This window comes from Silene latifolia, chromosome 9 (genome assembly GCF_048544455.1).
Source record: "Silene latifolia isolate original U9 population chromosome 9, ASM4854445v1, whole genome shotgun sequence".
Lineage (NCBI taxonomy): Eukaryota > Viridiplantae > Streptophyta > Magnoliopsida > Caryophyllales > Caryophyllaceae > Silene > Silene latifolia.
In genome coordinates this window covers 203226958-203243550 of record NC_133534.1, presented here as the reverse complement: position 1 = coordinate 203243550, position 16593 = coordinate 203226958, and the positions used below count along the sequence as shown (strand labels likewise).

Here is a 16593-nt window from a genome sequence, read left to right as displayed (position 1 = left end):
AAGTGGCCAACAAGGAGAATCAAGTGGTAGTGGTAAGAAGAAGAAGAAAGGGAGGAAAGGGTTCAATTTTTGGCCCTTTTCTTAGTTGATTGATGAAGAAATCCCCCGAATTCATGCTAGCTTGGGGGGGGGGGGGGGGGGGGGGGGCTAGCAAGTTGAGTAAGTTTTTAATTGCTTTGCATATTAGTTTAGATCTTGCAACCCATTAAACATAACCTCTAGTCCTTCTTGTTTTGTGCTTTGAGCCATTTTTATGGTTTGGTTGGGTGATTTGGATAGTTGGCACATTGAGGACAATGTGATGTTTAGCTTGGGGGGGGGGGGGTATTGCATTTGCATATAGTGTAGTTTGCATGTAGTGTAGAAAATTTGAAAATTTTTGAGAGAAATTTTTGCTTTGTGCTTGCTTGTTGCCTACTTTCCTCTTTGCTTATCCTAATAATAACTTGTTGCTAATGATTTATTCTTTAATGATGGGATATTAGCTACATGGGGATGTCTTGACATAGTAGGTGGGAGATGAAGAATGAACCGAATAGGCTTGATCTTGACTTTTGGCAGGCTACAAAATTGATAAGGTATAACCTCCTTTAAGGCCATTTCATCTTTATTTGGTCTCACTTAGGTGAGTGTAGGTGTCTCCTTATAATGTGTGTTACATCAAAACGCACAAGTATGGTCTTCATGTCATTTCTTGGTAAGCACGCATTCATTTGTTTTAGCATTTTGGAGCCATTCACATGATATTTTAGCATTTTTGACCCCTTCACAAAATTTATCCTTAGCTACATCATTGAAATTGCCTACCCTTGTTGAGCTAGTAGCTTAGTTGGATAGTGTTTGGGTGCTCATTGGGATATGTTTGGTTGTTTGAAGTCATGTGAGCTTTGTCTTAATGCTAAAAAAAAAGAGAAAAAAAAAAGAAATGAAAAAATTGAAAAAATTGGAAAATGAAAGAAAGAAAAAGTGTAAAAAATGAAGAAAGAAAAAAATGAATGAATGAGAGAAAGCATGAAAAAAAAGAAGTATGCATTGAAAAAGAAAGGAAAAGAAAGAGAAGAAGAAGAAAAGATATGAGAAATTCTCAAGCATTATTCATTATATTTTGGAGAAATTTCTTATGGTTTGAATTGCAAAATTGGATTAGAATTGGGATTGAGCATCCTTGCATTTGGTAGTTGCTAGCTTGACTTAGCTCCACATTACCATAACTCTATTGTTCCCCCTTCTTACCCATGTTTATTTACCTTCTTCCTACCCATTTGGCTTCTTTATCATGCTTACATTTGATTGTTTTTGCTTGCTAGTTTTGACATGTTTACCATATTAGATTGCGGGCACATTGTTATAAGTTGAGGATAGTTGAGTGTTCATTCACAAAAAATGTCATTTCACATATAAAAGAGTTTGAGTGTCCCGTGAGAGTCCATAAGTCGAAAGATCATGCAAGAGCTTAAAGGTTCATTCAAAGTTTTCTATGCTACGCCGTCGTGTAAATCTCAACCATGTCTTGCTTTATCCCTTGCCCATGTTGTTTCGGGTTTTTAAATCATTATGTTTAGCTTGTTTAGGATATAGCAATTGATGGGATTTGGTTTCTTGCTTGGGGACAAGCAAGGGTTTAGCTTGGGGGAGTTTGATATGTTCATTTTATATATACTTTTACCCCTAATTGGAAAAAATTGGAAAATTGGAAAATGAAAAAAATGAAGAAAGAAAAAATGAATGAATGAGAAAAAGCATGAAAAAAAAGAAGTATGCATTGGAAAAAGAAAAGAAAAGAAAAAAAAGAGAAGAAGAAGAGATGTGAGAAATTCTCAAGCATTATTCATTATATTTTGGAGAAATTTCTTATGGTTTGAATTGAAAAAAAATGGGTTAGAATTGGGATTGAGCATCCTTGCATTTGGTAGTTGCTAGCTTGACTTAGCTCCACATTACCATAACTCTTTTGTTCCCCCTTCTTACCCATGTTTATTTGCCTTCTTCCTACCCATTTGGCTTCTCTATCATGCTTACATTTGATTGTCTTTGCTTTCTAGTTTTGACATGTTTACCATATTAGATTGCGGGCACATTGTTATAAGTTGAGGGTAGTTGAGTGTTCATTCACAAAAAATTGTCCTTTCACATATAAAAGAGTTTGAGTGTCCCGTGAGAGTCCATAAGTCAAAAGATCATGATAGAGCTTAAAGGTTCATTCAAAGTTTTCTATGCTACGTCGTCGTGTAAATCTCATCCATGTCTTGCTTTATTTCTTGCCCATGTTGTTTCAGGTTTTTAAATCATTATGCTTAGCTTGTTTGGATATTGCAATAGATGGGATTTCGTCTCTTGCTTGAGGACAAGTAAGGATTTAGCTTGGGGGAGTTTGATAAGTGCATATTTTATAAATTTTAACCCCCTATATTAGCTTGTTTTTACATGTCTTTAGCACTTATCTTAAGTGTTTTATAGCTAATATTTGCATTTCTAGTTGTTTTGGATGCTTTGACATATTTTGTAGGGAATAAGCTTTTTGGAGCTAAAATAACTACAAAGTACTAGAAATTGCAAGCTAAGAGGAAAGAAGTTCAAATAGACTAAGGATTGGGTGTTGCATGGACTTTGTGCCTCAAGTTGCATGGATTTAAGCATGGGAATGTGTTGGATCAATTAGAAAAATACAAATGAGATTAAACATCCAAGTCAAGCCCAAATTGCAAGTCAAAAGTCAAGGGGAAAGCATGGGATTCCAAATGATCTTAGAATGCCAAATGCAAGCATTAACCGGGTGATTAATCGCACAATTAATCACCCACTTAGGATTCTCCAAGGAATTAAGAGAGGATTTAAGACAATTAATCGAGGAGCACACGACCCCGATCGGGGCCGCCCAACCCCGATCGGGGTTGCATGCTCAATGAATTCTTACGTTTTCTCCTCCTCTCCTATAAATAGGAGAGGTATTCCTAGGTTTTGGATATGTCATTTTACGTCCAAGTTTACTACAATAAGCCTCAAGCATTATAAGTTTTCTCTCATTAGTTTTCATTTTAATTTATAAGTTGTTAAGCATTCCTTAGTTAATCTTTCAACATTTTGTACTTCAAGATATTCTCGAGCATTCGATATTCAAGCTTTTGGTTATTTGTTATTTGTTCTTCCATATAAGTTCTCCTTTATAAGGTATTTCTAATTCCAAGTTTACAATTTACATTATTGCTTTGGTTACCACATAGTTATTATAATCAAGTATCTCATATTTACTTTAGCTTTGTTCTTTTCGCATGTTATATCACCTAATTAATATAATTCATATAACCATGTTCAATATTTCTTATAATTTGGTTTGCATTTTACATCTTAGTATGAGTAGCTAAATTTCCTAGTCTAAAGGCTAGGGGAGCCATGCAAAATCAAATATATAACATGTTTAAATAAGTTTATAATAATATTGTTCAATTGTTTCCATCACATGTTTGCTTTGTTACGCTTAATCTTTGATTATCGGCCGTAGTCGTAGATTAAATTTGTTCATTCGTTCTAAAGTCGAGAGGCACGAAATTGAATTAGACTAAGCATGTGTGGTAGGACGAACTAGTCATGGACGAGAGTTTTTCTAGGACCCGGTCTATTGTTGATACTAATGCCGTAAGGTGGGTATCTTTAAGCCTAAACAATTGACAAAATTATTAGTATCGAGTTTAACATGTTCATATGTTTACCTTTGCATGAGTGACCCGAGCCCTTTAGACTATCTCTTATCATATTATTTACATTGCATTTTTATTAATCACCAACCAAACAAACCAAACCCAAATCGTAATCGACCTTGATAAAAATCTACCCATAGCAATTCACGACGTAATTCCCGTTTCCTTGTGTTCGACCCCTATTACTACATTAATTTGTGTCTAGGGAAATTATCTTTGCATAGGTACGCGATAAACCTATCAAATTTTGGCGCCGTTGCCGGGGAAACGGTTTTATTGCTTTTTGAATTGTCGATTTTTATCTTGTTTCCTTTGTCTTGGGGAACACTTGTTCCTTAAGACCGTTACTTATCACTTCTCTAGAAATTGTTGTCTTATGCCCAGGTCCTCTCGTAGTGGAGAATTGCTTTCACCGAATTCCGATCCAGAGAAAACATTTAGGAGAAGACGACGTTTTTGGAAGGAAGTGAAAGAAGCCACTTCACCCGTACAAGTTGAAAGTGCTAGAAAGAAGCCATTTTTTGTAGTTTAATTGTAGTTTCATACATTTTGAATTTTATATATTTGCACATTTTTTTGATTAGGTCAAAATAGATCAACACATTTTTTTGATATATCTGCAATCAGATGAAATTACACTTTTCCTTATAAAAATTACACTTTTGTTAGTTAAAGTTACACTTATTATTAGGTCTTGAAGTTACATAGTTAGTTGATACAATTACAGTTTTTTGTGTTGAAGTCACACTTTATTTGAGAAAATTTATTGTTGATTTAGAGACTATAATTTAATCCAATTACAGTTGTGTGTGCTGAAATGACAGTCTTTCTGTGTTACACTTACATTCTCTTGACATATTGCTGAAAGTACACTTTTGATTATTAAAATTACACTTTTTGTTGTTAGAATTACACTTTTTATTCTTACAGTTATATAATGTTGAAATTACACTTTTGGTTGTTAGAATTACACTTTTGTTTGTTAAAGTTACACTTATTATTAGGTCTTGAAGTTACTTATTCAGTTGATACAATGACAGTCTTTCTGTGTTACAGTTACATGTTCTTTATTTCTTTCTTCTATTAACTTGTTTGTGTATTTCACTGTCAAAGTTCAGTTTACTTTGCTTTGTAAACAGTAATTACATTCTACCATCCTTGTTTTCCAGATGTCAGATTCTGAAGAAGAAATTGAAAGTCAGGAGGAGGATGAACAAGTTAAAGTAGTCACTCCTAAAGTGTCTGCCAAGTGCCGACCAAAGATGCTTGTTGAGCTGATTGAAAAGCTGAATAAAGCTCAGCGAGCGGCTGTACGAAGAGTTGGGTTTGGGGGGATCCCGGATCTTAAGTTGAAAACATATCCGCTTGCCCATGTTCCACTATTTCTAGAGGCATTTAGTGATGAGTCTTATGTGTTTCGGGCCTCTGAACTGAAGGAGTTTATGGTCACGAAACATGATGTGTTTGACTGTTTCATGCTACCGCGGGGCCCTAGACCCGTTGAACTAGTTCCTACAGGCCGGCACAAGGGTTCTCAAGATCCTGCGAACAAGAGTTTGAAAGATCGGTGGCGGAAAGCATTCAACGGCAAAAGTGATACTGACGGAGTCAATTTAGGACTCGTCTTCGTAGAAATTGAAAAAAAAAAAATACAGAGATGGAGGGGAACAATTTGTCAGGCTGTTTGTTCTGCTCCCCATGTCATCATTCCTCGCTCCAACCTCAAACAGTGTGATAGACTTCAAGCTTTTGAAAGCCATTGAAGATGTGAGTCTTATCTCGGAGTTTGACTGGTGTAGTCATGTTCTTGAATGCATGGTTAAGGCTGCAACAGATGTTGGCAGAGGGAAAAGATACTGCTTGGCTGTATCCCTTTTTTACTGATCACCTATTTCCAGCGATTTGATTTCCGGGGAGAGAGCTGCCCCCATGAGCTCCCACTAATTAAGCATTGGGATCGGGCAAAACTTTCGGAACGGTTGCACGGTGAGCTAGACAATGGTCCCCTGGGTCGTCAAATTTTTTCCGAGGTGAAGTATCCTCGTTGCCTCCAAGAGCACCAATTGACCATCGGTGGCGTGGGCACTGACAAACAAGTTGTGACCATGGGAGATATGGGAGCTACGACTCACCTGAAGAAGTTTGTTGAGATTGAACTCCCACCGGGAGTTGAAGATGACGATGAGTTGAAAGCTCGGGTTGTTGATGTAAGTTTTTTCACCTGATTGTTTTTATTAAGTAAAGATATATTTATTTGTGTTATTGTTCAACAATAAAAGGGTAACTTCAATATCGAACTTTCTGTTGACTTCAAAATTACACTTTTCTTCCATAAAATTACACTATTCTTAGTTGATGTTACACTTTTCAAAATTACACTTTTTCTGAATAAAGTTATACAATTCTCCCTTGAAGTTACACTTTTATCAAATACATTGAAGTTTTAGGTTTCTGTACTAAAGTTACACTTTTCTTCCTTAAAATTACACTTTTCTTTGTTGAAGTTACACTTTATTGAAATGCATTTAAGTTTCAGATTTCTGTATTAAAATTACAATTTGTTTTGTTAAAGTTACACTTTTACAAAGTCAGATTGATACTCTATTTTATACTCTATTTCTGTACTAAAATTAGAATTTATTTTGTAATTTTAATATAGGATGTCCATGAGGTTTATTTGAAGATGCATAGGAATGTCATAGTCTTCTATTCATGGTATGTCGATGCAGCTCAAAAGCTTAAAGGGTTAACATCAGGTTCTTCCTTTTCAAGCGGCCTCGTCCCTACACAAAGCAGCCAAGATTTTTTTCAAAGTCAGAAGATGAAGGTATATGCTAGGGAAATTCAACAGATAGCTCAACGAATAAAGGATTCTGTTGTTTTTGCACCCATACTTCAAGAAGGTGGGTCTGGAAATGTTAGCACAGGAGAGGAGGAGTCAGATGTTGATGGAGATGGAGAAGATGTTGATGGATGAAGATTTTGGAGATGGGGAAGCTGCTTCCCTTGGTAGTGATGAAGTAGGCCGTGATAAAGATCGTGAAGTCGCTACAGAACAGATAATAGAGACTATAAAGTTTTACAACAGCGGTGAATTTAATGAAGCTGTTGATTCATGGAAAGAGGAAGAGGAAGGGCCAATGGGGGATGTAGGTGTACAAGTAATGGAAGCGGTTCAGAGATCATCTGGTAAGGATGTACAAAAGTCTCTTGAGTTGAAACTCTATAAAAGGCGTCAAGAACATGAATGCAGCATACATTATAAAAGGCGTAAAGTTGTCCAAGAGCCGGTGAAAGTAGTAGAAAATTTTATTCCCGAAGATCTCTTAACTGATCGTGAAATTCTTCAGCAATATTATTCACCTGAGGATGTTGATGAAGTTATTAGGAATGGGGCCCTTAATGCTGCTTGTCAGATGGAGCAAGTACAAGCCGCTGAGGAAGGTGGGCCTATTGGTGGCGATGCTGAAACAGGTGAGAAGGAGTCAGGGGATGTTAAGTCAAAGGAGATTCTGCCTTCTGCTACTCCGTTCCTTTTTACAACCGCTGAGCTTAATGATGTAGAGAGGAGAATTGTGGAAACTGAGTCACAACTGATGGGAACTCAAGTGGGACGTGAACCAGCCGCAGTAGACCCTGGGAACGTTAACATTGTCACTGGTGATTTATTGGGAAATGAAGACGTGGTTATTGATGAAGAAAATGATGTAGCAAATAATCCGGTGGTGGTGGAAAAGGAGGATGCGGGGGAGAAAGTGGTGGACAGTGTGGTGGAGACTGCAATGGAGGACGCGACAGTGAAGGATCATGGAGGTAATCAGTTGTAGTTAAGCTATGCTTCTTAGAGTTACATTATTTGGAAGCTGGATTGATAGTATTATTTGAAGGGGCATCATTGTGTGTTACTGTTACTTTTTTAGTCGTTAGAGTTACATTTCTTTTTGCTGAAATTACGTTTTTGTGTTTGTCTGGTTGAAATTACACTTTCTACTATCAAAGTTATACTTTTTGTAATTAGAATTACACTTTTAAGTTGAGTGTTATTTGCCATTTTTTAGTTTTTGTATGATTCCAATATTTGATGTTGAACTTCAAATTACTAATTTCCCGAAATTATATTTTGGAGGAGACATTTGACTTATTTTTTCAAATTTCGTAACGCGTCGCTATTGTTCAACCCCAGTGGAGGTTACAGTGCAGGATGCGACCGAAAAGTCATTCGACTTTCCACTTACTTTTTGGTCTACTGCTGAAGTAGATGAGGCCTTTCGTTGGGGTGCGGTTCAAGAGAAAGGGCGATCGAACTGGTGAGGTTGCAACAAGAGACCCCGGGAAAGTGAATGTCGTGGATCGATGAGTTATTGGGAAATGAAGACGAGGATATTCCTGAAGATAATGATGCAGCAAATAATCTGGTGGTTGTGGGAAAGCATGTGGTGGATGATTTGGTGGAGAATGTGGTGGACAATGCGGTTGAGACTGCGATTGAGGACGTGGCAGTGAAGGATCATGGAGGTAATCAGTTATAGTTTTGATATGGAGTTACTTTTTGAGTGGTTAGAGTTTCAGTTCTGTTAGAATTACACTTTTTGATTATTGCAATTATACTTTTTGTTGTTAGAATTACTCTTTTACCATTATAGTTACACTTATTCATATAGTACTGAAATTACACTTTTGATTGTTAGAATTACACTTTTCGTTGTTAGAATTACAGTTTTTACCATTACACTTTATTTGTTAAAATAACACTTTTGATTTTTAAAATTACACTTTTTGTTGTTAGAATTACAGTTTCTGTTATTAGAATTATACTTTTTACCATTACAGTTACACTTATTTATATAGTACTGAAATTATACTTTTGATTGTTAAAATTATACTTTTGTCTGCTAGAATTATACTTTTTAATATTACAATTTCACTTATTTATATAGTCTGGTTGAAGTTACACTTTCTTTCCATAAAGTGTTTATTTTTGTATCTAGAATTACACTTTTAAATTTACTAAGTGTCACTATTGTTCAACTGCAGTTGAAGTTAACGTGCAGGATTCGCCCGTAAAGTCACTCGAGTTTACATGCACTGTATATTCCACTGCAGAGTTAGATGAAGCTTATCGTTGCGCTGCGGGTCAAGAGAAAGGGGAGTCTGAGACTGGCGAGGTTGCGGCAGGGCCGGCAGCTGTAGTTGTAGGGGCAACGCATGTGGAGATCCCTGTCCCAGAACCGTACGTGCCCTATAGTCATCTAAGCTACCATTCATTTTTACTTCACTCGATCGAGGTCTTACCCTGCATGGAGCACGTCATTGAGAGCCTTGGTTGTTCGATAGACTGCGGTGCACCTGCTCCTGATCAGAAGATCGTCACGTTTGTATCGGAATGGAGTCATCATCCCCTTGACCCAGTGTTCAGTAGGAGGAAAGATGTGATTGATTATGCGTTTAATGAATCAGATGCGTTTGACAAATTGTAAGTAATTGATGCAATTCGTTCTTAGTAATGGTTATGTATATGTTGAGTTTGTTTGTGCTAATTAAATATCGATTTTGTAGGGAATATTTGGTAACATTTAACGAGTTTTTATTCATAACCCGGGAAGACATTGCCACTCTAAGGCCTACGCAACAAATTATGACCAGTGTAATTGATGGTTGGTGCCTACTTCTCAACCATATCATGAAGCCTACAGCTGTATCCCGTTGTTTCTTCGGCATGACTCACACAGTAAGTTATTCTATTGTTAATTAATTTTGTGTTGCAGGGTAATTCCTACATTATGGTTGGGAATAATTTTGATAAAAGTGTCATTCCTTAGAATAGAATTACACTTTTTCTGGTCAAAATTATCTTTATTTAAATTGAAGTTACACAAAATGTCATTAAAATTACACTTTTTGGGTCTAAAGTTACACTTTTCCTGTATTACAGAAAGACTATTTATCAACCCTTTCTCACAACATCATCTTTCTTATTGCAACATTAGGACTGGGCGCGGTATATTTGGAAGGACAAGAAGAAAAGAAAAGTGTTGAATAAATATGAAGATGTTTTCGGTGGCTGGGACACTTGGGCTGATACCTATTCTTCACCATTTCAGCTTGACTCAGATATGGTGAGTACTTCATATTTCAAGATAGGGCATGTGTAGCATTCTTCTGTACAATGTTTGGCTAAACATTACATATATATGTTCAGATCTTTCTCCCTGTATTATCTGGTGATGGTGATCATTACAGTTGTGTGTGCATTAACTTCTTAACCGAGCAAATTGAGTATCTTGACAACCGTAAGTATGATGAAGACTTAGAACAGCTGCCTTATGGTGGGATTGCACTTATTACGGTAATTTTTATATGAAGTACTCAATTTTGAGAAATCATTTTTTTTAAAGAACTGTCTACCTAACACACACACACATGTATATGCATATATCAGGTTGCCTTAATGGGGAAGTATTTGGTGAGTAAAGGTCTGTCTAAAGGCTCAAAGGTCGCTGGTTTTAAGTTCGTTAACATTCAATTCAGTTGGCAAAAAGTTGGTTATTCGAGAAATGACTGTGGTGTTTATATGATGCTTACAATGATGTTTTATTTTGGGAACCTATTTGAATGTGGCCTTGGGAAAGCTGTGAATATGAACCTGTTTCGTGTTGAGATTGCGGCAACCCTTGTCCTATGTGACATTAACAAGGAAAGGGAAGATGTATTACGTCGTGTTGATGCTTTAGAGAGGTTTCTTCTCATCCACTGACTATCAACTTGGATGCCAACAAGGGAAAAACAGATGCTGATATCGGGGCTAACACCAACAAGCATGTCAGTGCTTCAGATCCTGAAGAGACCGCCCTGGTAGTTATGCCTGTTAGTATGCGGCCACCTTCTGGCCAAAAACTATCTGCCGTAAAGAGCCACCCTCGTGGGAAGGGGGATGGGTTGGGCTGTTCTATTGACTGTCGTAGTGGTGGTGCCAAGACTCAAGTGGTGTCCAAGCTGCTCCGGAACAACCAAAGTTTGATAAAGGATATTAAAACGTTAAGAAAGCACGTTGCTGACTACTGTTTGGTAGATGACCAAAATTTCGATGATGGGTCAGTTTTCATGAATTTCACCTACTATTGATTTAATTGTTAAAATTACACTTTTGATTTTTAAAATTACACTTTCTGTTGTTAGAATTACAGTTTCTGTTAATAGAATTACACTTTTTACCATTACAGTTACACTTATTTATATAGTACTGAAATTACACTTTTGATTGTTAAAATTATACTTTTGTCTGCTAGAATTATACTTTTTAATATTACAGTTATACTTATTTATATAGTCTGGTTGAAGTTATAACCAAAGTTTGATAAAGGATATTTTGTGGGTCAATTTGGTGGATGACCAAAATTTCGATGATGGGTCTGTTTTCATGAATTTGACCTACGATAAATGACGCTATCTGAAAATGACAATTTTTCACTCAGTTTTGTTTTATGTTATTATGTTCGCAGTGAGCAATTAGTTTGGTACACTAGGCACGCTCAGCTACAGAGGAAGGACCTAATGTCTACGACCCCTGATAGACCATTGTCGGGGAATGTGATCGAGTGTTGGGCGATATTGCTGAACCAGTTAGAGAAGGAGGAATACGGTAAAGATGCAAGGATGTCATTTCTCGGTATCAGGCACATGGTAATTAAAGTAACTCTTATATAGTTTTATTTATACGTGCTTTGGTCATTCAACTTTGTTCTGTAGTTACACATTTCTGTAGTTAAAGTTATACTTTTTTGTGATACAGTTACACTTTATAAGCAGTCAATTTTTCTTATTAGAGTTATACTTTCACTAAGTGTTGTTACTTATAGTTAATGGTCACTGTTTGCTTGTTTAGGAGATGTTGCTTGTATTGTTGGGGACTTTTGAGCAGCAGGGCACAGGCACACAGCAAGAGAACCTTTGTGATAAACTGTTCAATGTGTGGGATACCTTCATCGTGGACAGTAATCGAACTGCTGACATGAATACAGATTTACTCTTTGTCCCATTCAACATCAGCGACCATTGGGCATGTGTATGTATCAACTCTAGAGCACGGACCATTGACTTGCTTGACCACCAGCGGCATGCAGATTTGGACAAATCACTTATGGGAAAGGCGACTCGTTTAATTGTACGTTGTCCTCCAATTTTTGCCATCTAAAACCTGTTAATATAATACGTCTTTTTAATGTACGTTCAAACATTTTCAAGGAAGTTTAATGAGCGACTACTTGGACTCAAGAAAATTTGACAAAGGAAAAGAGATTGTCAATTTTACAGTCCGCCAGATACCGTTCAGTGGTGTCTCAAGTGTTCTCAACATACCAGAGTCTGGTCTGTTCACCATGATGGCGATGCTATTGTACGAGGGTCTTCCATTTCAGCATTCGAACATGGAAAGGAAGGTTGCAAGGCGTTATTTGGTGATACAGCTAGTCGCAACACTTGTAATAGCTGACATGAACATGTTACGACCCGCTGTTCAGAAGAAGGTGGAGACCTTTATTGTTAGCAAAGACAAATTATTCCAAGACGTGCAAAGCAAGCGTAGGATTAACAAGGCTGGTAAAAAAAAAATAACAAGTCTTAGTTTGACAACCTAATTTTGAATGATGCTCTGTATGAAATTATCTTGTTGATAGCTAGCATCATGTGACAGTTAATTATGTGTAACAATGTAAGTCGGAACAATTTGTGGCTTTGAACTTTGTACTTATTTGGCGTTTTCTACCTTTAATGAAGATAACATGTTACTTCAAATTAATTGTCATTCTGATCTGATAAAGTGTAATTCTAATCAAATAAACTTTAATTCTGAACACACAGTGTAACTTTAACATGTGAATGTTATAACTTGTGCGTAATTATCCAACCAAAAGCAATTCCAGTTGAATTACAATATAAGTCACCAAAATTATGACTATAACAAAGATAAAATGGTACTTCAAATTAATTGTTATTCTGATCAGATAAAGTGTAATTCTAATAAAAAAAAGTGTAACTCTGATCACACAAAGTGTAACTTTAAGTACTAAATGTTATAACTGGTGAATAATTATACAACCAAAAGCTTGTTCAGAGGAATTACAAAATAAATTAGCCAAAAGGACCTCATGGTTGCTCAATTATACATCAGAATTACAATTACTCTTACTCTTTTTCTTCTTCTTCTTCTTCTTCTTCTTCTTCTTCTTCTTCTTCTTCTTCTTCTGATTCTTCCCCAAATGATGCCCCAGATGCTGGTGGAGTAGGTGGGTGCTGTGAAAAAGGGTTAGGACAATTCCTCTTGTCGTGATTCGCTAATTGCTTGCAATTTTTACACATGCGCTTCGGCTTCATCGCCAAGGCTATTGCTTTAGTCTTACTCGACAAGAGTCTCTTTCCACTTCCCTTATTTTTCGATTTCTTTGGTGGAAATATAGTTACTTCCTGAGTAGTAGAACACCCAATAAGCGCAACCATTTCTTGTTCTTTACTCATTTGTGAACCTAATGGTGCCAGTTTTTCCTTAAACTCTCTTATCAGAGACGAAAAGCTGTCAACTACTTCCTTGCTTCTTCCCATCGGTATCCCAACCGTCTGGTGTACCTCGGACCACATTTTTGACATGGAAATCTGTTTGGCATCTATTATATCAATCTCTTCGGCTGGATCACCATTACAATTGAAGGATTTTGACCGGAGTGCATCTTTACACCATCTGTTCACAACATACTCATCCGGTATAGTCTTCACTCCGTTAGATGAGTAAATCCATATTATATGCCTGCACAGAATTCCTTTCCTTTCAAGCATTCTGCAGCTGCAACTTGCTTTATACATAACTAGTTCACCAGTATATAGTAAATTGTTAGATTGTCACAGCTATATATTTCGTAATTACAATAGAAAAATGTGTAATTTCAACTAAGAGTTAGTGTAACAGTGTTGTCTGTAACTCTCTTCAAGAATAATGTAACTTTAAGTAATAATAATGTAACTTTAACCAAGAAAAAGAACAGAACTTCAGTATTCAATGCTTTTACCTGGGCAGTACGTAACGTCGTAATTCCTGTCCCTGCTTGCATCTCTTACAGTAGTCACCTCTAAAGAGCCGATTTCGGCAAAACCTCTACTCTTACATGTATCGATCGAATACTTGGCCTCCTCTTGGAACTCCTTAAAAACTTTATGAGTGTACACCTTTGCACCGTGAGCCTCAAGAGCCAAATGCGTCTCCATTTTAGGAGAAGTGTGCTTGTCTTCGTTGTCAAGCTTCTTATGCGTATGCCGTTGTTGGTCCATAACACTCTTAAAACGCAGCAAAAACTCAAGCAATGTACCTGATTTGCCCTCAAATCTTTTAAAAAAACTATTTTCACTCTCTGATCTTTGGGTCGTCCTCATAATAGCTCCCATCTCTAGGTCCTTGCAATGTGCCATTACCCACTGATTCCTTTTCGAGAACATTTTTTTAAACCAGTCAATGTTATTGAGTCCATGTTCTTCGCCTATCTCTTCCCATCTGGCATCGAATTCTGTAGCTTCAATGTCCTCATCCCATATAATGGCATTTATTTTCTTTATAAATACAATATAATCTTCTCTTATCACCCCATACTTAATAGGCACTTTGTTTATGATATGCCACATGCAAAATCGGTGCCTCGCTTTCTTGAACACAAGTGGTACCGCTTTCAAAATGCCTGGATCCTGATCGGTAATAATATAACTAGGCTCCTTTCCACCCATTGCCACCAGGAAACGGCTCAAAACACACTGAAAGGAATCAACGTCCTCATGTGCGACAAGGGCTGCACAGAATGCGACAGACCGCTTATGGTTATCCACCCCGGTGAACGGTGTGAAGACCATATCATACTTGTTGGTTGTATACGTTGGATCGAACGACACACCATCCCCAAAAGCGGAGTAGTTCCTTCTTGCAGCACTGTCAGCCCAAATAGCTCTACTTAAGCTACCGTCAGAGTCAACATCATAGTCAAAGAAGAACCCTTCCTTATTTACAGCCATTTCTTTAAAGTAATCTATGAACAATTGGCCATCCCGTTCATGAATGTAACATTTCACATTTCTGTGAAAGTTCTTAAAATCATTTAGGCTAGCTCCAATGTTCTCAAAACCATTTACGTGTTCTTTCAACATTTTGTATGTCTTCGTTGCTCCTATCTTCAGCTGTAAATGAATGATATACTTTAAGGCATCAGCATAGGAAACATCTTAATGATGCCCCAAATAAGTGTAATTTTGAGCAATAAAAGTGTAACTATAGTTTACAAAAGTGTACTTTCAACAAAATGTAAGTGTAATTCTAACAGACAAAATTGTAATTTTAACAATTAAAAGTGTAATTTCAGCACTGTATAAATGAAGGTAACTGTAATATTAAAAAGTGTAATTCTAACAGTCAAAAGTGTAATTTTTACAATCAAAAGTGTAATTTCAGCAATTAATAAATAAGTGTAACTGTAATAGAAAACAGTGTAATTCTAACGGACAAAAGTATAATTCCAAATAAGTGTAATTGTAATAAAAGGCTAACTAGATGACACACCCTATAATTATAAAGGATAATGATTTTGTGATAATCAGTTCAGTTGCATTTCAGCTGTAAATGAATGATATACGTAAGTGTAACTGTAACATAAAAACTGAAATTTCAGCACTATATAAATAAGTGTAACTGTAATATAAAAAAGTATAATTCTAACAGACAAAAGTGTAATTTTAACAATCAAAAGTGTAATTTCAGCACAATATAAATAAGTGTAATTTTAATAGAACAAAGTGTAATTCTAACTGTAGATACCCGTATCCGTCGATATTGGAATTTATAGAGAACCCGACAAACACCCGATGATGATAGGACACATGTATTCATTAGTTGTGATTGTCATTATTTGGAGCTCGTTTTACGATGTAGAACGGGCGTCGTCGATGAAATATTTCATTAATTTAAATGATATTTAAAATAATGTTTGTTTTATTAAAGCAAATTCATTTTATTGTTTTAATTTGAATTTATTTTCTTAAGTTTATTTTATTGAAAATAAAATAGAAATTTGATTTGAAAAAATCATTCTTAAGTTAATTGATTTGAAAAATCAATTTAAATCGTTTTATAAATCGTATTTGAAGAACTCGATTTTTACGACGATTTTATACGCGATTTTGAGCTCGTTTTCTACTTGATTTGGGCTCGATTTTCGACGCACTTTCGGCCCAATCCCCTCTCCTCCAACCCGTGTTCAAATCCCAGCCAAATCCCACCACAAAACCCTGGCTTAGTCCTCCCAAATCACGTCCCAAACAGCCCACACAACCGGTCCATACCCTTCCCGTGTTCAGCTTTACCAAGCCCCAAACCCGCTCCAAACACCACTTAAACCCGTGCCCATTAACCCTAAACCATGCCCTAGTATCATACCCATATTACCCTAGCTTAACCACCAAGAAACACCCCTCCTAAACCCTACACGAGCTCACGAAAGCTGCTGGACAGCAGCAGCGAAACAGAGCAGCCCGACTGCTTGTTGCTCTCTTTTACCCTACTTTAACTCTCTATAAATACCTCCCCTCTGCCATACTTTCATTCCTCTAAGTTCTCCACATATACTACCGTCACTCACCAGCATCAATCTCCACAAACAAACCCTAGTTGCCTCTCAAAACCCTCGACAAAACCGAGACATCCAAACTGAGAAACAGTTTGTGTCTCTCTCGAAATACCATTCGTTCCCCTTTCAAATCTCCATTAAAACTCGAGTTTATTATTCCTAATTAACCATATAACATCCATATACATCTTAGACAAATATTCACGAGCCAAATTGACCTTGAGAGTACACGAATCCCCTCGAAAAACAGA

General features: G+C 36.7%; 2 protein-coding genes across 2 annotated transcripts; both read right to left on the bottom strand.

Annotated features, from left to right (window-relative positions):
- Positions 1 to 12485: 12485 nt before the first annotated feature.
- On the bottom strand, positions 12486 to 13547 carry LOC141602124 (protein FAR-RED IMPAIRED RESPONSE 1-like). The gene is made up of 2 exons (XM_074422438.1): positions 13046 to 13547; positions 12486 to 12502 (listed from the first exon to the last, which is right to left on the bottom strand). The coding sequence occupies exons 1-2, from the start codon at positions 13545 to 13547 to the stop codon at positions 12486 to 12488; spliced, it is 519 nt and encodes a 172-aa protein (XP_074278539.1).
- A 183-nt stretch (positions 13548 to 13730) lies between these two features.
- LOC141602123 (protein FAR-RED IMPAIRED RESPONSE 1-like) lies at positions 13731 to 14870 on the bottom strand. The gene has a single exon (XM_074422437.1). The coding sequence runs from the start codon at positions 14868 to 14870 to the stop codon at positions 13731 to 13733; it is 1140 nt and encodes a 379-aa protein (XP_074278538.1).
- Positions 14871 to 16593: the final 1723 nt, after the last annotated feature.